At 46.9% G+C, this 23,073-nt stretch overlaps 1 protein-coding gene across 4 annotated transcripts in view; it reads left to right on the top strand.

Annotated features, from left to right (window-relative positions):
- PCDH15 (protocadherin related 15) overlaps window positions 1-23,073 on the top strand; it is a 1,574,801-nt gene that overhangs the window by 1,163,325 nt on the left and 388,403 nt on the right. For all 4 annotated transcript variants that reach the window (XM_070752283.1, XM_070752284.1, XM_070752286.1 and 1 more), the window contains one exon: window positions 15,504-15,638. In XM_070752283.1, coding sequence (XP_070608384.1) covers window positions 15,504-15,638 — 135 coding nt within the window. The remainder of the gene's footprint in view (window positions 1-15,503; window positions 15,639-23,073) is intronic.

Here is a 23,073-nt window from a genome sequence, read left to right as displayed (position 1 = left end):
ACAGACATTACAAATGTTAAATTCTATTTAATTTCCATGCTGCATGTAACATGAAAAGAAAAAAAAACCCTGAATATTTCAGAAGTTTGAGAATCAGTTATTAACAATTTATTCTTCTATTAACTTTTTCATGTTAATCATTTGTGTCTAGGATGTATTCCAAACATAATATGTTGTATTCCAAACACATTAAATTTTCCTTTGAGGTTTCAACAATTAAAGTAGCTTTTACCTACAGTGCAATCAAAATAATATGGATTATGAACCCCAATTTGTATTAATTTGGCCTCATTCAATGGCGTTACTCAAGCCACTAAACAAATTCATGCAGAAAGAAAGGTTTAACAGAAAGAAGATAGATCCAAGACATTTTGGTAAATCCATTCAATATTATATTTTTAATATTCAAAGGAAAAATGAAATGTTTCTACTCTGAGGAAAGGAAGTTGAAATTCTGTATGAATTAAAAATAGAACATGATTTCACACATGCATATAATCTGAGGATAATAATTTGCTATACTTTTAAAAGTTATGAAGTAGACATATTTACAGTCCAAAAGATAAACCTTTATTTATTTATCTTTCCTAAATGGGAGGTAGGAGAAAATATAGCTAATTACAAGTTTTTACCTCATCAACGTTGCTGAAATATTTTTCCCCCCCAGCAATAAATATGTTCATGTCACACAGATTCACATACAAGCCTTTCAGGAAACCACGAGTCACATAAAATACTCTGTTTATCCGGTTTATAGGATTGTTAACCCAGCATGTATTCTAACCATTCTAAATCACACATGATCATCACTTGCATGCCAAAACACACAGAAATACACCGTCGCACACGGCTGTAGTCCCTTTCCTTCTTTCGTCAGAAACAGCAAAAGAAGATGCAGGGGGAAAATAAAAAAGGTAGAAAGAAAGAGGGTTAACTGCACTAGAAGACTAAGGGGATAAAAAAAGGAAGAAGAAATAATAGAAGAGAGAAGGGAAAAAAATTAAAGGAAACCAAGTTTTTAAGTTAGAAAAAATAATGTTAAAATTCAGTGTACACATCTAATCTTCAAAAACGCTGATGCCTGTCAGCAGCCCAGAGTGCATTTTATTCATTTAGCCATGCAGGATTACCTCTTTAAGTCTCAGGTAATAATTGGGATGTGGGGGAGAAGCCTTCTTCCCATTGGTAAATATGATACATCTTATCTTTCAGTAATACTTCTATGTTTCTAATAAGAAAAGCTACCCTTCTCATATTTTAATCCAAACTGATTTGCAGACTGTCTTGGCTGCGCTTCTGGGGAGCTCATAGTATCAAAATAAAGCAACAATGTACAAGCAAAAAATCAGTCCCACCCTATCAGCAAATCCTATCAGCAATACAGATAGATCAAAACTTCACAGTGGGCTCTCAGCAACATAATCTAGAGTTTTTGTATTCCTTACCTCTGTCAAAACACACACACATGGAACCTTTGTTCCTTCTATGGTATGTTAAATTGGTCACTCTTTTTTTAAAGAATATGCATTGTTATGGCAATGCAGAGTTTCTCCAATCCACATAACTCATTAATCCTATCTGAATAATCAGTCTTATCCAATGTCACAATTCATGTTTATTCAGGAAATTAATTCAGAATTTCCAGTTTCCTTTGGGGAATCAATTCAATTTGCAATTTCAATACTATTGACATTACGTTTCCATGTTGAAATTTCACAGTGACAAAGGAATGACAGTCTGGGCTTGAGAAAAATGGATTATTTGTAAAAGTTAGTAACTACCCTGCTCACAATGTAAATTGGTATGCTAAATGCTACATAGCCTCTTCAAGCACATTATTTAATCCAGCAAGTCTCCCTGTATAGCCCATGCTGATTTATTTACAAAGTGTATGAGATATAATTTATTAAAAACAACCACCACTCACAAGCTAGGAAGGAAAATCATGTGTGAGACTTTCATAATGATTATCAGCCCAGATTCATAGCCATGCTGTTTAAGATATAATAATTGAAATGGATAAATGAAAATCCACAGTTATCCTTAACTCATCTAAAATTGACTTCAGAATAAATGCTAGATAAACCAAAAGTCCCAATATAATGAAAAATAATGAAACACCTGATACGTAATATAAAGTAAAATGATTTAATACACCTCTTTCTATTTTTTTCCTTTCTTTTAGCCATTTGAGAACTAGCATTTGGTAGTAAATTAAAATTCAGATAAATAATCAAATGGGGCAAGCAGCACATTGACATAAAAATAAAATAATATGGGTCCCTATCCTTCAATCATATAATAAAAAGCTATTAAGAGAAATGTAGTGAGTAGAATTATTTCAACCCATAGTTGTAATATTTTTACCAAGATGTCTAAAAGTTCTCATAATTAATATTAATCACCCAGCTTTTTTCTTATTTCAATAGAGTATTTTACTGGGTAGTATAAAGGCAAGTGCTTTTGCTTATTCTATTTATTTGTTTATTTTTGTTTTTTAGATTCCATCAGGTGCTATTGCTGTAGGTATTTTAAGTGTGCCTTCTTTTTGCTGTGTTACTTGAAGTTTTTTTAAAAATTAATTTTCTTTTACACAAAAACTATTTTATATAATAGTGTTTGAAACGATAATAATTCTTTCTGCTTTCTTTGAAAACTACTCATTGTTAAAGCAAGTTTCATCTTTTTGTTTCAACTTTAAAACTAGATTTGATACTCTACTCGTTTACTAACTTTCTACTATTGCGTTCAAGGTTCAGAACAATAATTTTATTTTGTTTTGCTTTAATTTTCCTATATAACAAATACAAACTAGCTGATTACAGCTTGTCATATTGAAATAACTAAAATTAATTATTTTTACTTACTTAATGAATTTCTATGGCTATCCATCCATCCAGAAAAATTAAACAGAAAATTAAAATTAAAAGTTAAAACCAGAATAGAATTAACAAAATTAATTCAAAGAAATGTATTATTTCTTTAAAGAAGAAATATGCTTATGAGCTAGAACTATTTAATGCAGTAAAATCAGTGATGGGCTCCTTTGGGTACAGTCAGGTATGCAGTACCGGTAGCAAAATTTTGGTCAGGTACACAATACCGGTAGCAAAATGTTGATTTTTTTTTCTTTTTTTCCCTTCTGGGCTCTGGGTATGTTTTTCCTATCACAGTAAATGAGGTTGAATATGTATAATTTTAGAAGAGCTGTGCATGCGTGTGTGTACATACACTTTATATAGTAGATAATCAGGGGTGAGCTACTGCCCATATGGGGGGGAACGCAGTGGGGTAGCAAAATGGAGCTCCACCCCGGAACACCCAATTTGCACTGAAAGATCTTGAAACAAAATGCATAAGCCACGCCCACAGTGTGGTAGTTAAAATTTTGGTAGCCCATCACTGACTAAAACCTACTTCTATAACTAGAAGCATGAGTGAATATTTTTCTTGACAGTTCTTTGTGCTGTGTTTCTAAGATTCAGACAAACACATATTTGGTCAAAATGCAGCAATCACACAGCTTTTAATTTCAGCTCAAGCTATATTTTTATTAGACTGTTTTGTAATATTGTACTCTTTTCAGCACCTGTACTATTTTCTGTGTATATATAGTAGTATTTTCTGCAATACTGCCCGATCTCAAGATTAATGTATAAGAGAGAGCCAATAGGAAAGGGGAAAACCCTCGATATATCAAGAATGTAGTATATATATATATATATATATATGTGTGTGTGTGTGTGTGTGTGTGTGTGTGTGTGTGTGTGTTTGTGTGTTTTCGTAGATTTTCACGGGTACAGGTATATATATATATATATATATATATGTAGATTGTTCTGAGTTCGGGTTTTGCCCTGTGTAATGTTTTGCATGTCTATGCGACGTTTCGGTAAAATCACATTTACCATCATCAAAACCCGAACTCAGAACAATCTACATACATATACCCGTGAAAATTTACGAAAACAAATATATATATATATATATATATATATATATATATACTGTATACACATACACACACATACATATATATATATACATATATATATATACACATATATATATATACATATATATATATATATATATATATATATATACATATATACATATATATATATATATATACATATATACCCTGTTTCCCCGATAGTAAGACACCCCCGATTGTAAGACGTATCGGGGGTTTCAGGGGGGTCGGCTAATATAAGCCATACCCCGAAAGTAAGACATATGTCTTACTTTCGGGGAAACACGGGGGTATTGCCGGGGGGGAGCCCGATGACGTCGCTTTCAAGCTCCCCGCGCGCCCTTCGCCTCGCCGCGGCGCCACCACCTCTTCCCCGGCTTGGCAAAGCGAAGGACGGCGCTGGTCCGAAGCGAGCCGAGCGGGCAGCGGCTTGCAGCGAAGGCGCTCGTCCCAGCAACCGAGTCCTGCCGAGGCTCGGCTGCAAGCGGCCAGCGAGGCCGACCAGGTCCGAGGCGAGCGGCCGGAGCTGCGCCCTCCTTCGCCCGCCTCCTTTCCGGCAGGCAGGTGGGGCTGCCCAACTACGAAGAGCGGCTCCTCCCCTCCAGACACACGCTTCCCCGACACGCGTCTGTGGCTCCATGCGTGCACGCCGCTTGGAGCCCTGAAGTTGAACTTGGAAAAGGGCTCACGAGGCTCCTGTCCCACGGCTGCCCTTCTGGACTCTGGGGAGATGCCTTCGGGAACGCGACCCTTTCAAATTTTTTCCAATGTAAGACATACCCCGAAAGTAAGACGTAGTGGGGCTTTTGGGGGTAAAAAGAAAGTAAGACACTGTCTTACTTTCAGGGAAACACGGTACAGAGCTAAAGGGATTGGATACTGTAGCCTAGAGGATAATTCTCTGCCTTACAAGGCAAAGGTTGCAGGTTCAAGTCCCAGTGGGTATGGCTAGCTGATGAGGCCAAAATAAGGCCGAAATAGATCTATCCTAGTCTCCCTTAATTTTCAAATTCAGCTTAAACATGTGACATATACACACACACACACACACACACACACACACACACACATATATATATATATATATATATACACACATATATATATATGTCACATGGGTTTTTTTTTGCTGAATTTGAAAATTAAGGGAGACTAGGATAGATCTATTTCGGCCTTATTTTGGCCTCATCAGCTAGCCATACTCACTGGGACTTCAACCTGCAACCTTTGCCTTGTAAGGCAGAGAATTATCCTGTAGGCTACATTATCCAATCCTTTCAGCTCTGCACCAGGGAAGGGTTACATATTTTTGTGTGGAATCACCCTGGTGTATTGAAGGATACATATATGTTTGCTGTCTTTATAATGATAGTGAAAGGTTTTACAGCTCAGATCTAATAGCAATCACTATTACAGGTAGTCCTTGACTTATGACCCAAAATTGGGACCATTCTGCTGCTAAGCAAGGCAGTTGTAAGTGAATTGGACCCAATTTTGCTCCCTTTTCTGTCAAGCAAACCACTGAAGTTGTTCAATAAATCATGCAGTCATTACGTAAATCTCATAATTCCAGCTCTCTTGACTTTGCTTGTCAGAGGTTTGCTGGATAGATCACAAATGGCAATCACCCTTTGTAATCTAGGATGCTGCAACCATTGTAAATACGTGTCGCTTGCTACACCAGTTCAATTTTGATTAAATTTTCAGTGCCATTGTAACTTCATATAGTTGCTAAATTGATGTTTGTAAATAGAGGATTAGCTCTATTTCTCTCAGATCATTAAAAAAACTCGAGTTTCAAATTAATTAACAGATGAGCTGACATGCTAAACATCTTCACAATAATAATATTGTAAAAATATTGCATTATTAAGAGGAAAAAAATCATTGCAATATTTTTGGAAAAGAAGATGTTTCAATATTTTGGCTGTTTTTCTGAAAAGTGATGGTATTAAATCAGTCCTTTATTTGTTTGTACTGCCTTAGAGCCCAACGGTTTACTGTTGGTTTTCTTTATCTGTAAAAATACTATTTAACCTCAGTCCCTTGCTATTTCTGTGGTGCACAGAATTGTCTTACTTATTGTAAAGTTAACCTTTCTGCACAAAATTGGAACAAATCAGATGAAGAATGAAATTCAGGAATGTAAAATGTACTACAGTGATCCCCCGGGTATCGCGACCCAGATCATTGCGAAACGGCTATATCGCGAGTTTTCAACCCGGAAGTAACACCATCTGCACGCATGCGTAGATGGTGGAGTTTGCGTTCCGGCAGATCAGCTGCTGGGCGGCCGAAGGAACGTTCCCTGGGTCTTCCCGCCGGCATGGGGGGCTTCCTAGCACCCCCCAAACCCGGGTTGGGGGCTCGGGGGGGTGCTAGGAAGCTCCCCATGATGGCGGAGACCTGTTAAAACACTCGCGCGGCTTCCAAACTGAGTCCTGAAGCCAAGCGCAGAAGTTCGCCTTTGGCGCTTGGCTTCAGGACTCAGTTTGGAAGCCGCGCGAGTGTTTTAAAAGGTCTCCGCCAACAATGGGAGCTTCCTAGCACCCCCCAAACCCGGGTTGGGGGCTCGGGGGGGGGGTGCTAGGAAGCTCCCCATGTTGGCGGAGACCTGTTAAAACACTCGCGCGGCTTCCAAACTGAGTCCTGAAGCCAAGCGCAGAAGTTCGCCTTTGGCGCTTGGCTTCAGGACTCAGTTTGGAAGCCGCGCGAGTGTTTTAAAAGGTCTCCGCCAACAATGGGATCTTCCTAGCACCCCCCAAACGCGGGTTGGGGGCTCGGGGGGGTGCTAGGAAGCTCCCCATGATGGCGGAGACCTGTTAAAACACTCGCGCGGCTTCCAAACTGAGTCCTGAAGCCAAGCGCAGAAGTTCGCCTTTGGCGCTTGGCTTCAGGACTCAGTTTGGAAGCCACGCGAGTGTTTTAAAAGGTCTCCGCCAACAATGGGAGCTTCCTAGCACCCCCCAAACCCGGGTTGGGGGCTCGGGGGGGGGTGCTAGGAAGCTCCCCATGATGGCGGAGACCTGTTAAAACACTCGCGCGGCTTCCAAACTGAGTCCTGAAGCCAAGCGCAGAAGTTCGCCTTTGGCGCTTGGCTTCAGGACTCAGTTTGGAAGCCGCGCGAGTGTTTTAAAAGGTCTCCGCCAACAATGGGAGCTTCCTAGCACCCCCCAAACCCGGGTTGGGGGCTCGGGGGGGTGCTAGGAAGCTCCCCATGATGGCGGAGACCTGTTAAAACACTCGCGCGGCTTCCAAACTGAGTCCTGAAGCCAAGCGCAGAAGTTCGCCTTTGGCGCTTGGCTTCAGGACTCAGTTTGGAAGCCGCGCGAGTGTTTTAAAAGGTCTCCGCCAACAATGGGAGCTTCCTAGCACCCCCCAAACCCGGGTTGGGGGCTCGGGGGGGGGGGTGCTAGGAAGCTCCCCATGTTGGCGGAGACCTGTTAAAACACTCGCGCGGCTTCCAAACTGAGTCCTGAAGCCAAGCGCAGAAGTTCGCCTTTGGCGCTTGGCTTCAGGACTCAGTTTGGAAGCCGCGCGAGTGTTTTAAAAGGTCTCCGCCAACAATGGGATCTTCCTAGCACCCCCCAAACGCGGGTTGGGGGCTCGGGGGGGTGCTAGGAAGCTCCCCATGATGGCGGAGACCTGTTAAAACACTCGCGCGGCTTCCAAACTGAGTCCTGAAGCCAAGCGCAGAAGTTCGCCTTTGGCGCTTGGCTTCAGGACTCAGTTTGGAAGCCACGCGAGTGTTTTAAAAGGTCTCCGCCAACAATGGGAGCTTCCTAGCACCCCCCAAACCCGGGTTGGGGGCTCGGGGGGGGGGTGCTAGGAAGCTCCCCATGATGGCGGAGACCTGTTAAAACACTCGCGCGGCTTCCAAACTGAGTCCTGAAGCCAAGCGCAGAAGTTCGCCTTTGGCGCTTGGCTTCAGGACTCAGTTTGGAAGCCGCGCGAGTGTTTTAAAAGGTCTCCGCCAACAATGGGAGCTTCCTAGCACCCCCCAAACCCGGGTTGGGGGCTCGGGGGGGGGTGCTAGGAAGCTCCCCATGATGGCGGAGACCTGTTAAAACACTCGCGCGGCTTCCAAACTGAGTCCTGAAGCCAAGCGCAGAAGTTCGCCTTTGGCGCTTGGCTTCAGGACTCAGTTTGGAAGCCGCGCGAGTGTTTTAAAAGGTCTCCGCCAACAATGGGAGCTTCCTAGCACCCCCCAAACCCGGGTTGGGGGCTCGGGGGGGTGCTAGGAAGCTCCCCATGTTGGCGGAGACCTGTTAAAACACTCGCGCGGCTTCCAAACTGAGTCCTGAAGCCAAGCGCAGAAGTTCGCCTTTGGCGCTTGGCTTCAGGACTCAGTTTGGAAGCCGCGCGAGTGTTTTAAAAGGTCTCCGCCAACAATGGGATCTTCCTAGCACCCCCCAAACCCGGGTTGGGGGCTCGGGGGGGTGCTAGGAAGCTCCCCATGATGGCGGAGACCTGTTAAAACACTCGCGCGGCTTCCAAACCGAGTCCTGAAGCCAAGCGCAGAAGTTCGCCTTTGGCGCTTGGCTTCAGGACTCAGTTTGGAAGCCGCGCGAGTGTTTTAACAGGTCTCCGCCAACATGGGGAGCTTCCTAGCACCCCCCCCCCGAGCCCCCAACCCGGGTTTGGGGGGTGCTAGGAAGCTCCCATTGTTGGCGGAGACCTTTTAAAACACTCGCGCGGCTTCCAAACTGAGTCCTGAAGCCAAGCGCCAAAGGCGAACTTCTGCGCTTGGCTTCAGGACTCAGTTTGGAAGCCGCGCGAGTGTTTTAACAGGTCTCCGCCATCATGGGGAGCTTCCTAGCACCCCCCCCGAGCCCCCAACCCGGGTTTGGGGGGTGCTAGGAGCTCCCATTGTTGGCGGAGACCTTTTAAAACACTCGCGCGGCTTCCAAACTGAGTCCTGAAGCCAAGCGCCAAAGGCGAACTTCTGCGCTTGGCTTCAGGACTCAGTTTGGAAGCCGCGCGAGTGTTTTAACAGGTCTCCGCCATCATGGGGAGCTTCCTAGCACCCCCCCCCGAGCCCCCAACCCGGGTTTGGGGGGTGCTAGGAAGCTCCCATTGTTGGCGGAGACCTTTTAAAACACTCGCGCGGCTTCCAAACTGAGTCCTGAAGCCAAGCGCCAAAGGCGAACTTCTGCGCTTGGCTTCAGGACTCAGTTTGGAAGCCGCGCGAGTGTTTTAACAGGTCTCCGCCAACATGGGGAGCTTCCTAGCACCCCCCCCCGAGCCCCCAACCCGGGTTTGGGGGGTGCTAGGAAGCTCCCATTGTTGGCGGAGACCTTTTAAAACACTCGCGCGGCTTCCAAACTGAGTCCTGAAGCCAAGCGCCAAAGGCGAACTTCTGCGCTTGGCTTCAGGACTCAGTTTGGAAGCCGCGCGAGTGTTTTAACAGGTCTCCGCCATCATGGGGAGCTTCCTAGCACCCCCCCCCCCCGAGCCCCCAACCCGGGTTTGGGGGGTGCTAGGAAGCTCCCATTGTTGGTGGAGACCTTTTAAAACACTCGCGCGGCTTCCAAACTGAGTCCTGAAGCCAAGCGCCAAAGGCGAACTTCTGCGCTTGGCTTCAGGACTCAGTTTGGAAGCCGCGCGAGTGTTTTAACAGGTCTCCGCCATCATGGGGAGCTTCCTAGCACCCCCCCCGAGCCCCCAACCCGGGTTTGGGGGGTGCTAGGAAGCTCCCATTGTTGGCGGAGACCTTTTAAAACACTCGCATGGCTTCCAAACTGAGTCCTGAAGCCAAGCGCCAAAGGCGAACTTCTGCGCTTGGCTTCAGGACTCAGTTTGGAAGCCGCGCGAGTGTTTTAACAGGTCTCCGCCATCATGGGGAGCTTCCTAGCACCCCCCCCCGAGCCCCCAACCCGGGTTTGGGGGGTGCTAGGAAGATCCCATTGTTGGCGGAGACCTTTTAAAACACTCGCGCGGCTTCCAAACTGAGTCCTGAAGCCAAGCGCAGAAGTTCGCCTTTGGCGCTTGGCTTCAGGACTCAGTTTGGAAGCCGCGCGAGTGTTTTTAAAGGTCTCTGCCAACAATGGGAGCTTCCTAGCACCCCCCAAACCCGGGTTGGGGGCTCGGGGGGGTGCTAGGAAGCTCCCCATGATGGCGGAGACCTGTTAAAACACTCGCGCGGCTTCCAAACTGAGTCCTGAAGCCAAGCGCAGAAGTTCGCCTTTGGCGCTTGGCTTCAGGACTCAGTTTGGAAGCCGCACGAGTGTTTTAACAGGTCTCCGCCATCATGGGGAGCTTCCTAGCACCCCCCCCCGAGCCCCCAACCCGGGTTTGGGGGGTGCTAGGAAGATCCCATTGTTGGCGGAGACCTTTTAAAACACTCGCGCGGCTTCCAAACTGAGTCCTGAAGCCAAGCGTAGAAGTTCGCCTTTGGCGCTTGGCTTCAGGACTCAGTTTGGAAGCCGCGCGAGTGTTTTAAAAGGTCTCCGCCAACAATGGGAGCTTCCTAGCACCCCCCAAACCCGGGTTGGGGGCTCGGGGGGGTGCTAGGAAGCTCCCCATGATGGCGGAGACCTGTTAAAACACTCGCGCGGCTTCCAAACTGAGTCCTGAAGCCAAGCGCAGAAGTTCGCCTTTGGCGCTTGGCTTCAGGACTCAGTTTGGAAGCCGCGCGAGTGTTTTAACAGGTCTCCGCCAACATGGGGAGCTTCCTAGCACCCCCCCCGAGCCCCCAACCCGGGTTTGGGGGGTGCTAGGAAGCTCCCATTGTTGGCGGAGACCTTTTAAAACACTCGCGCGGCTTCCAAACTGAGTCCTGAAGCCAAGCGCCAAAGGCGAACTTCTGCGCTTGGCTTCAGGACTCAGTTTGGAAGCCGCGCGAGTGTTTTAACAGGTCTCCGCCATCATGGGGAGCTTCCTAGCACCCCCCCCCGAGCCCCCAACCCGGGTTTGGGGGGTGCTAGGAAGCTCCCATTGTTGGCGGAGACCTTTTAAAACACTCGCGCGGCTTCCAAACTGAGTCCTGAAGCCAAGCGCCAAAGGCGAACTTCTGCGCTTGGCTTCAGGACTCAGTTTGGAAGCCGCGCAAGTGTTTTAACAGGTCTCCGCCATCATGGGGAGCTTCCTAGCACCCCCCCCCGAGCCCCCAACCCGGGTTTGGGGGGGTGCTAGGAAGATCCCATTGTTGGCGGAGACCTTTTAAAACACTCGCGCGGCTTCCAAACTGAGTCCTGAAGCCAAGCGCCAAAGGCGAACTTCTGCGCTTGGCTTCAGGACTCAGTTTGGAAGCCGCGCGAGTGTTTTAACAGGTCTCCGCCATCATGGGGAGCTTCCTAGCACCCCCCCCCGAGCCCCCAACCCGGGTTTGGGGGGTGCTAGGAAGCTCCCATTGTTGGCGGAGACCTTTTAAAACACTCGCGTGGCTTCCAAACTGAGTCCTGAAGCCAAGCGCCAAAGGCGAACTTCTGCATTTGGCTTCAGGACTCAGTTTGGAAGCCGCGCGAGTGTTTTAACAGGTCTCCGCCATCATGGGGAGCTTCCTAGCACCCCCCCCGAGCCCCCAACCCGGGTTTGGGGGGTGCTAGGAAGATCCCATTGTTGGCGGAGACCTTTTAAAACACTCGCGAGGCTTCCAAACTGAGTCCTGAAGCCAAGCGCAGAAGTTCGCCTTTGGCGCTTGGCTTCAGGACTCAGTTTGGAAGCCGCGCGAGTGTTTTTAAAGGTCTCCGCCAACAATGGGAGCTTCCTAGCACCCCCCAAACCCGGGTTGGGGGCTCGGGGGGGGTGCTAGGAAGCTCCCCATGATGGCGGAGACCTGTTAAAACACTCGCGCGGCTTCCAAACTGAGTCCTGAAGCCAAGCGCAGAAGTTCGCCTTTGGCGCTTGGCTTCAGGACTCAGTTTGGAAGCCGCGCGAGTGTTTTAACAGGTCTCCGCCATCATGGGGAGCTTCCTAGCACCCCCCCCCGAGCCCCCAACCCGGGTTTGGGGGGTGCTAGGAAGATCCCATTGTTGGCGGAGACCTTTTAAAACACTCGCGCGGCTTCCAAACTGAGTCCTGAAGCCAAGCGCAGAAGTTCGCCTTTGGCGCTTGGCTTCAGGACTCAGTTTGGAAGCCGCGCGAGTGTTTTAAAAGGTCTCCGCCAACAATGGGAGCTTCCTAGCACCCCCCAAACCCGGGTTGGGGGCTCGGGGGGGGTGCTAGGAAGCTCCCCATGATGGCGGAGACCTGTTAAAACACTCGCGCGGCTTCCAAACTGAGTCCTGAAGCCAAGCGCAGAAGTTCGCCTTTGGCGCTTGGCTTCAGGACTCAGTTTGGAAGCCGCGCGAGTGTTTTAACAGGTCTCCGCCAACATGGGGAGCTTCCTAGCACCCCCCCCGAGCCCCCAACCCGGGTTTGGGGGGTGCTAGGAAGCTCCCATTGTTGGCGGAGACCTTTTAAAACACTCGCGCGGCTTCCAAACTGAGTCCTGAAGCCAAGCGCCAAAGGCGAACTTCTGCGCTTGGCTTCAGGACTCAGTTTGGAAGCCGCGCGAGTGTTTTAACAGGTCTCCGCCATCATGGGGAGCTTCCTAGCACCCCCCCCGAGCCCCCAACCCGGGTTTGGGGGGTGCTAGGAAGCTCCCATTGTTGGCGGAGACCTTTTAAAACACTCGCGCGGCTTCCAAACTGAGTCCTGAAGCCAAGCGCCAAAGGCGAACTTCTGCGCTTGGCTTCAGGACTCAGTTTGGAAGCCGCGCAAGTGTTTTAACAGGTCTCCGCCATCATGGGGAGCTTCCTAGCACCCCCCCCCGAGCCCCCAACCCGGGTTTGGGGGGTGCTAGGAAGCTCCCATTGTTGGCGGAGACCTTTTAAAACACTCGCGCGGCTTCCAAACTGAGTCCTGAAGCCAAGCGCCAAAGGCGAACTTCTGCGCTTGGCTTCAGGACTCAGTTTGGAAGCCGCGCGAGTGTTTTAACAGGTCTCCGCCATCATGGGGAGCTTCCTAGCACCCCCCCCGAGCCCCCAACCCGGGTTTGGGGGGTGCTAGGAAGCTCCCATTGTTGGCGGAGACCTTTTAAAACACTCGCGCGGCTTCCAAACTGAGTCCTGAAGCCAAGCGCCAAAGGCGAACTTCTGCGCTTGGCTTCAGGACTCAGTTTGGAAGCCGCGCGAGTGTTTTAACAGGTCTCCGCCATCATGGGGAGCTTCCTAGCACCCCCCCCCCGAGCCCCCAACCCGGGTTTGGGGGGTGCTAGGAAGCTCCCATTGTTGGCGGAGACCTTTTAAAACACTCGCGCGGCTTCCAAACTGAGTCCTGAAGCCAAGCGCCAAAGGCGAACTTCTGCGCTTGGCTTCAGGACTCAGTTTGGAAGCCGCGCGAGTGTTTTAACAGGTCTCCGCCATCATGGGGAGCTTCCTAGCACCCCCCCCGAGCCCCCAACCCGGGTTTGGGGGGTGCTAGGAAGCTCCCATTGTTGGCGGAGACCTTTTAAAACACTCGCGTGGCTTCCAAACTGAGTCCTGAAGCCAAGCGCCAAAGGCGAACTTCTGCGCTTGGCTTCAGGACTCAGTTTGGAAGCCGCGCGAGTGTTTTAACAGGTCTCCGCCATCATGGGGAGCTTCCTAGCACCCCCCCCCGAGCCCCCAACCCGGGTTTGGGGGGTGCTAGGAAGATCCCATTGTTGGCGGAGACCTTTTAAAACACTCGCGCGGCTTCCAAACTGAGTCCTGAAGCCAAGCGCAGAAGTTCGCCTTTGGCGCTTGGCTTCAGGACTCAGTTTGGAAGCCGCGCGAGTGTTTTAAAAGGTCTCCGCCAACAATGGGAGCTTCCTAGCACCCCCCAAACCCGGGTTGGGGGCTCGGGGGGGTGCTAGGAAGCTCCCCATGATGGCGGAGACCTGTTAAAACACTCGCGCGGCTTCCAAACTGAGTCCTGAAGCCAAGCGCAGAAGTTCGCCTTTGGCGCTTGGCTTCAGGACTCAGTTTGGAAGCCGCGCGAGTGTTTTAAAAGGTCTCCGCCAACAATGGGAGCTTCCTAGCACCCCCCAAACCCGGGTTGGGGGCTCGGGGGGGGTGCTAGGAAGCTCCCCATGTTGGCGGAGACCTGTTAAAACACTCGCGCGGCTTCCAAACTGAGTCCTGAAGCCAAGCGCAGAAGTTCGCCTTTGGCGCTTGGCTTTAGGGCTCAGTTTGGAAGCCGCGCGGGTGTTTTAAAACGTCGCTGCCAACATGGGGAGCTTCCTAGCACCCCCCAAACCCGGGTTGGGGGCTCGGGAGGGTGCTAGGAAGCTCCCCATGTTGGCGGAGACCCGTTAAAACACTTGTGCGGCTTCCAAACTGAGTCCTGAAGCCAAGCGCAGAAGTTTGCCTTTGGCGCTTGGCTTTAGGGCTCAGTTTGTAAGCCGCACGGGTGTTTTAAAACCCCAATCTTCGGCTCCTCGCTGCTGCGGCGGAAGTAAAAACACCATCTGCGCATGCGCAGATGGTGTTTTTACTTCCGCAGCGCTACTTCGCGAAAACCCGATCATTGCGAGGGGTCCTGGAACGGAACCCTCGCAATGATCGGGGGATCACTGTATTTCTGCAGAGTGTTTGACTTGCTTATTTTTAATTCTTTTGTGTCTCATCGTCTTTGATTATAATGTAAAAATGTGGATTGTCAAGCTATGATACACTGGAGGCAATTTGTCAGATTGATTGTTTTTTTTAAGTATTTTTAACATTTCCGTAGCAATTGTTCACCTATCAGAAAATCATATTAATTAAACTGGACGGATCCATAACTGTCATTCTTGTACTGTGTATATCCAGATGATATGGTCCATTTTCAGTTTTTTTAAAAAGATCATTCATAGTAATAAAAATTAACATCACAATCTTTTGTTACATATTGCAAAATCCACAGCTCCAAACTAATTGCCAAAATTTCAAAGCTACTGTGCTTTCCAACTGCATTAAGCATGTTGGCAGTTTTCTCAAGACCTTCAATAAAGACTGGTTGTTTTGAATCAGAAATTATCCTTTTTCCATTGTTATATTAACATATATATTAATATATATTACATTTTTACATATTACATATATATTAAAAATCCAGGTTGTTCACAATAGGCTTTTGTCAATAAATCAAATAGGTATTTTGTTATGGTCTGCTGTTTTTGTTCATATAGCAGGTGGCCAAAGTTTTCAACCTCCCCTTGCTTTTTTAAAGTCTGTTATAAAAATAATTGTTAATTACCAAATTGTCCTAAACCTGCTAAAATCAGAGTCTTAGTTACTGAGGAAAACAATAAAGGTTGTATCTCATATTTTGATTAAAAGCAGTGAATTGGGAATATCTCAATATCCAATATATTTCCCATATCTCCATCCAATTCAAGGAAAAAATTCAAGAGGAAAAATTGCTATTCCAGCAATTTATGTTGATTACAATTTTCTCCTGAATGTCATTGTTAGTCCAAATATCTAATGCTATCATTAAAATAATCTTGGTATATGTGTGTGTGTGTGTGTGTGTGTGTGTGTGTATGTGTGTAGTTATTATCCCTTTGAGAATGTAATTATCACCCTGTTTTACTTTGAAGACAAAGGACCCACTGCTCCACCTGTTTCTAAATGACTACAATACGTTTTTCACTGTGACCCAGACTGGAATAGCCCGCTACCTCACCTTACTTCAACCAGTTGACAGAGAATTTCAACAGTTATACACATTTTCGGTAAGCAATTGGGATTTTAAGAGTTTTGTCAGAATGGCACTAGTAATTTTTTTAACTATTGCAAACATTAAGCAATAATTTTCTTAAGAAAACTGTTAGAATTTCTCATAGAATTGAACAAACTATGGAACATAAAACAATAACAGACTTTGCACCACATATTCAATAGTAACACTCTAACTAAAGTTAAAACTAATAAAACAATGTAGTTATACAAATTTAGCTGATGGGACTCTAGTTGTTCTGGTGAAATATTTAATATGCGTTCAGCGATACAGTTGAAAAGGTAGGATTTGAGTTAAGTTTAGACTTGGGTTAGGTTAGGTTAGGTTTATTGGATTTATATGCCGCCCCTCTCCGCAAACTCGGGGCGGCTCACAACAATAATAAAAAACAGTACAGTACACAATACCAAATCCAATGCCCACCCATCCAATTGAAATTAATAATCTCATAAAAAACAGTATATATAAAAAACAGGCACAACTCATTGGGCTTCCTGAGAAACACTTGAAATAGTATCAGAACAAAACCAAACCAAACCAAACAAAAAATAGGACCACAGGATTGCCAACAGATAGCTGTCTAAATTCTGCTTGAAACTATGCCATGAAATCTATCTACCTTTCATTTAAACCATCACTTCTAGTCTGGCTCCTGGCAATTGATGAAATGTTGCCCATGCACAAGTGATATGTGTTTTTCTCCAGGAATTTTCTGGTTATTTGCTGAATACAGTCCTCATACTTTATTTTATTTATTTATTTTTATTGATTGATTTTGTCCAATACACAATGAGGGTTTTAGTGGGTATACACATAGTAAAATACATGATGAAGGTTATAGAGAATATACTCATAGTAAAATATATCTAAGAAAGAATAGAAGAGAAGATATAGGAACATATCAATGAATATATCGATGAAAGAATAGAAGAAGAGATATAGGAATAGAAGAAAGGTATAGGAGATATAGGAGAGCAATAGGACAGGGGACGAAAGGCACTCTAGTGCACTTACTGACCTCTTAGGAATCTGGATAGGTCAACCGTGGATAATCTAAGGGTAAATTGTTGGGGGTTTGGGGATGACACTATGGAGTCTGGTAATGAGTTCCACGCTTCGACAACTCGGTTACTGAAGTCATATTTTTTACAGTCAAGTTTGGAGCAGTTAATATTAAGTTTAAATCTGTTGTTTGTTCTTGTGTTGTTGTGGTTGAAGCTGAAGTAGTCACCGACAGGCAGGATGTTGCAGCATACAATATTGTGGCGTCTTAGTTGTAAACTTTCTAGGCCCAGGATTGAAAGTCTAGTCTCGTAGGGTATTCTGTCTCGAGTGGAGGAGTGAAGGGCTTTTCTGGTGAAGTATCTTTGGACATTTTCAAGGGTGTTAATGTCTGAGATGCGATATGGGTTCCAAACAGATGAGCTGTAATCGAGGATGGGTCTGGCAAAAGTTTTGTAAGCTCTGGTAAGTAGTGTAAGATTGCAAGAGCAGAAGCAACGTAGGATTAGGTTTACAACTCTTGAAGCCTCCTTGGCTATGTTGTTGCAGTGGGTTTTGGCACTTAAATCTTTTGTTATTAATATACCGAGATCTTTAACCAACTGGGGGTTATCTGTGATAATTTGATTATTCAGTTCGTATTTGGAGTTCAGATTCTTTTTCCCAATGTGTAGGACAGAGCATTTGCTAGTTGAGATTTGGAGTTGCCATGTGTTAGACCAATCAGAAACAGAGTTCAGTTCTTTTTGGAGAGTAGATGTGTTATTGGTGGTGTTGAAGAGTTTTACATCGTCTTCAAACCAGGGTTTTTCAAACTGTGTTCCTCTAAAAACCTAGCATTTCTTGAAAAATTGTAAGAAATACTGGAGCACTTCAGAGTCTGGCTACTGGGTGTATCCTACAGATTTTTGACTGCAAATCATGAAAACAAGCACATACTGTTTTATAGAAGTCTTCTGTTTTTACACAATGAGAGTGTACAACCTGCTGGCTATGTAGTGAACATGAAAGAAACTTATAAAAACATGGATATGTTTTTGAAGCATATTCAATATATCAAATGCAATTGAAATATCTTGAAGATCTAAAAGTGATGGCTCTACTGCTTGGAATGCAGCTCAGTTATACTAAGTAATGGTGTTACTAGTATAAATAGTTCAGCCATGAAATAGATCCACAATAGACTAAAGAGGAATAGCCATTCTGAAAGAATTTGGCTCCAGGTCAGAAAAATATGGCATATAAACCGTTTGTTGAACTGACAAAGATTTTGTTTGGCTCCACTTCACATAAAATTCAGAAAGAAAATTGTGAAAGTGATGAACATAGAAAATGAAGACTTTCGTTGTTTGATATTGATATTTCCAAGAATAACTGATGCCAAGATTAAGGAAAACATTTTTGTCCACAGAATGGATACATCATCAATAAGTGGTTCGAAGATCTGTTAGTGGAGCCAGAAAAAATCATCTGGAAAGCATTCAAAGATGTTCTTGGCAACAATAGAGGAGCAAACTACGTTCAGCTGGTTGACAAACATGTTAAAGCACACAAGACCATGAAGTCCAACATGTCACTGACGATTCATTTTCTGCATTCATACTTTGATTCCCCCATGACCACAATAATCTAGCTGCAGTCAGTGATAAACATGGACATTGCCACAATGAAAAAAATTGTATCAGGGTAACTGAATCCATCAGTGCTGATTGATTATTGTTGGACACTGCAATGAGATGTATTCAACATGGAATGCAAGTGAAAATTAGCACAACAAAACACTTTTAAACTCTGTTGAACTCTTGCAATGTGTCAGAACTAGTGATGGACGAACCCAACGGAGTTCGGGTTCGGTGAGTTTGGCCGAACTGCGCCGTGAAGTTTGGGTGAGTTCGATGAACCCGAACCCCACCCGAACTCCGAACTCTTCTGGGAATGAAGCCACACTTTATTAAAATTAAATTGACAGAGAGCTCTAGTGGCTTTTTCTTACATAGAAAAAGGAAAGGCAGAGAAAGAAGGTGGTCCTGTGGTTGACCCAAAATTATATTTGCAAGAGGGTGAACAGGGGGATGTGGAGTAGCAGGAGAGTGCACCAGCTTTTCTCAAGCAATCCTGTATGCAGCAGCCACCAGCTTTTTCACAGAAATCCCGTGTGATGGAAGGGCATGTGCTCTGTGGCGTTATCGGTCTCTGGCCACTGTGACCAGTAGTAATAGCTTTAGGCTTTAGATTACATAGAGAAAGGAAAGGCAGAGAAAGAAGGTGTCCCTGTGGTTGACCCCAAATTACATTTAGAGAGAGCACTAGAGGCTTTGGATTAGACAGAAAAAGGAAAGGCAGAGAAAGAAAGTGATCCTGTGGTTGACCTCAAATTAAATTTGCAAGAGGGTGAAGAGGGGAACGCAGAGTATCAGGAGGAGGCAACAGCAGCCACCAGCTTTTGTACATAAAACCTGTGTGCAGCAGGCATCAGCTTTTTCACAGAAGTCCCGTGTGATGAAAGGGCATGTGCTCTGTGGCGCTATTGGTCTCTGGCCACTGTGATCGGTAGTAACAGCTTTAGGCTTTAGATTAGACAATAAAAGGAAAGGCAGAGAAAGAAGGTGTCCCTGTGGTTGACACCAAATTACATTTACAGAGAGCACTCATGGCTTTAGATTTCACAGAAAAAGGAAAGGCAGAAAAAGAAGGTGGTCCTGTGGTTGACCCAAAATTATATTTGCAAGAGGGTGAACAGGGGGACGCAGAGTAGCAGGAGGATGCACCTGCTTTTCTCAAGCAATCCTGTATGCAGCAGCCATCAGCTTTTTCAAAGAAATCCTGTGTGATGGAAGGACATGTGCTTTGTGGCACTATCAGTCTCTGGCCATTGTGACCAGTAGTAACAGCTTTTAGGCTTTAGATTACATAGAGAAAGGAAAGGCAGAGAAAGAAGTTGTCCATGTTGTTGACACCAAATTACATTTAGAGAGAGCACTAGTGGCTTTAGATTACACAGAAAAAGGAAAGGCAGAGAAAGAAGGTGGTCCTGTGGTTGACCCAAAATTATATTTGCAAGAGGGTGAACAGGGGGATGCGGAGTAGCAGGAGGATGCACCAGCTTTTCTCAAGCAATCCTGTATGCAGCAGCAATCCTGTATGCAGCAGGCACATGCCAGCCTTCAGTCCCCGTGGGATCTAGCACCTCATCTTCACCATCAGAATCTTCTTCCACCCACTTCTCCCTGCTATCCTCCCTCTCAGCCTAAAAATTACAGTAAGCTGCAGGAGCGGGGATCTGGGTCTCATCATCATTCCCCGATGAAGCCCTGGACACCTCCTCGTTCTCCGGCAGAAGCTCCGGGCTATCCGGAAGCCCAAGGTCTGCAACTGGGGATGGGGCAGGTGGACGGCCCATGGCATCCCAGTTACAAGTGTCAACGAAAAGCATTAAAGACTCCACTGCTTCTGGCTGAGATGGTCTTGCTGCTTTGGAGGGGAGTGATGACGAGGGCTCTTTGTGGTTTTGCACACAGAATCACATTGGCACAATTTAGAACTGGAACTGGAGGAGAGAGGAACTGGCACCCTGCCAACCAAAGTCTGCTTGTTCTGGTGCCCTGGTTGGCTGGCTTTCCACACAGACTGGCACACTGGCAAACTTCAACTGGTGGAGAGAGAACTCGAACCGTGTTCACCAAACCTGAACCCAAACCCGAACACTTCTGGAAATAAAGCCACGCGCCAGGAAGGAGTCTCTCTTCCTCCTGCTGCTCTGCTTCTTCCTGTGCCACATCCTCCAACATGGCCTGAAGTGTTTTATCCAGTTGGCAAAGGATGGGGATGGTAGAACTGACAATGGCATTATCAGCGCTGACCATATCAGTGGCATACTGGAAGCACTGCAGCACGGCACATATGTCACTCATGGAGGCCCACTCATTGGTGGTAAAGTGCTGTGGGTCTGCACTTCTACTCGCCTGGGTGTTTTGAAGCTGGAAATCCACTATTGACTTCTGCTGCTCACACACCCTTTCAAGCATATGCAGTGTGGAATTCCACCTGGTTGGCAAGTCGCAGATGAGGCGGTGGGTGGGAAGGCCAAAGTTCCTCTGCAGGGAAGATAGGCGAGCAGCAGCAGGGTGGGAACGTCGAAAGTGTGCGCACACATCACACACTTTATTCGGTAGCAGCGACATGTCAGGATAATTGGCCAGGAACTTCTGCACCACCAGGTTGAGCACATGCGCCAGGCAAGGGATGTGTGTCAATCCCGCTCGGCCCAAGGCTGCCACAAGGTTCTGCCCGTTGTCGCACACCACCTTCCCCGGCTTCAGGTTCAGCAGCAGCAACCACTCGTCTCCCTGCCCCTGGATGCCAGTCCATAGCTCCTGGGCGGTATGTGGTCTGTCGCCCAAGCAGATGAGTTTCAGCACCGCCTGCTGCCGTTTCCCCATGGCCATTCTGAAGTCGGAGGTTGCTGGGCTGCGCTTACTGGATGTGGAGGGTGAAGACGGAGAAGCAGAGTAGGAGGAGGCGGCAACATGCTGATGTCCAGCATTCCTGGGTGGTGGAAGGATATGCACTAAATTGCTTCCCGCCTCATTGCCAGCCACCACTACATTCACCCAGTGGGCAGTGAGAGAGATGTACCGGCCCTGGCCATGTTTACTGGTCCACGTGTCAGTGGTGATGTGGACGGGGGAACTGACAGCATTGCGCAGTGCACATCAAACTTTCTCCACTACATGTTGGTGCAGGGCAGGGATGGCCTGGCGTGAAAAGTAGTAGCGGCTGGGAACGGAGTATTGTGGGATAGCCAGTTTCATAACATTCCTGAAACTTGCTGTCTCCACCAGGCAGTAGGGGAGCATTTCAAATGCCAGCATCTTTGAAATGCCGGCATTCAGGGCCTGGGCTTGTGGGTGACATGGGCTGAACCTCCGCTTTCTCTCCAAAGTTTGAGGGATGAACAGCTGAAAGCTTCCCTAGGATGGTATAGATAGGCTTGCCGATGGTGATGGTGTTGGTGCCGGTGATGGTGGTGGTGGTGTTGGTGGTGATCCTACATTGTCACTTTAGGGAGAGACAAGTGGCCTTGTTTTTGGGGAGGCGGTTGCAAGGGGCCGAGGCAGCCATAGCAGAAGAGGACCAAGATGTTTGAATAATTTTAAGGTATTGTTGCCACTGAAGCTCATGTTTTGTATTCAGGTGCCTGGTCATGCAGGTGGTACTGAGATTATTAACACCTGTCTCTCGCTTGATGGACTGGTGGCAGAGCGTGCAAATGACCTTTGTCTTGTCATCTGTAACCTGCTTGAAAAAATGCCACGCTAGTGACATTCTTTGTGGCACATGTGACGTGCTCGGTCCCTGACCACGGTGGGCAGTAGTACCAGCAGACTGAGCACTGACGGTTTGCACCCTTCTCCCTCTTCTGCTGGCTGCCTGGGACTGTGGGACCACCACAGCCGCCTCCTCCTCTGAACTCTGCTGGTCTTCAGTCCACGTGGGATCTAGCACCTTGTCATCCCCCCTGGCATCTTTTTCTACTGACTCCTCCCCTCTAGCCTCCCTCTCAGCCTCAACATTGCAGTATGCTGCAGGAGCGGGGACCTGGGTCTCATCATCATCCATCATGGTCTTCCCTGATGATGCCCTGGACACCTCCTCATTCTCCAGCAGAAGCTCTTGGCTATCAGGAAGCTCAAGTTCTGTAACTGGGGATGGGGCAGGTGGACAGCCCATGGCATTCCAGTTACAAGTGTCATCAAACAGCATTAAAGACTCCACTGCTTCTGGGTGAGACAGCCTTGCTGCTTTGGAGGGGAGTGATGACGAGGGCACTGAACACGCAGATGTGGTGGAGTGTGTAGAAGGCAATACCAAGGAAAAGGTAGCGCTGCATGCCATATTATCTCCAACTTCTTCTTGCATCAAACCCAGGCGTCTGCTTGTGCCAGAGGAAGGGGTATGAGGCGCAGATGTTATACGTCTTCTCCCTGCCCCTGCAGCACCGCTCCATCACTACCACCACCAGCAGCAGCACGGCCACGGCCCTTTTTTGTGGCTTTCTTCATGGTTGAAGCCCTGCAGTGACACTAGCACAAGGAACAAAAGAAGGTGTGGCGTTCAGGTGGACCTAGAATTAGAAAAATAAATGCCCTGTAAAAATTAAATGTCCAGACAGCAGTAGAGCCTTTGTATTAGGCAGAAAAACATTAAAATCACAGATACAGGAAGTGGCCCCATGTTTGAATCAAAATTACAGAGAGCGCTAGAGGCTTTAGATTAGATAGAAGAAGGAGATGCAGCGATAGGAATTGGCCCTTGTTTTACTCAAAAATAAATTGACAGAGAGCTCTAGTGGCTTTTTTTTAACATAGAAAAAGGAAATGCAGAAAAAGAAAGTGGCCCTGATGTGGTGGACCCAAAAGTACAATTGC

Source organism: Erythrolamprus reginae, chromosome 5 (genome assembly GCF_031021105.1).
Source record: "Erythrolamprus reginae isolate rEryReg1 chromosome 5, rEryReg1.hap1, whole genome shotgun sequence".
In the NCBI taxonomy this organism is placed as follows: domain Eukaryota; kingdom Metazoa; phylum Chordata; class Lepidosauria; order Squamata; family Dipsadidae; genus Erythrolamprus; species Erythrolamprus reginae.
Note: the sequence above shows the minus strand (reverse complement) of the source record. Positions and strands in the feature narration are given on the sequence as shown.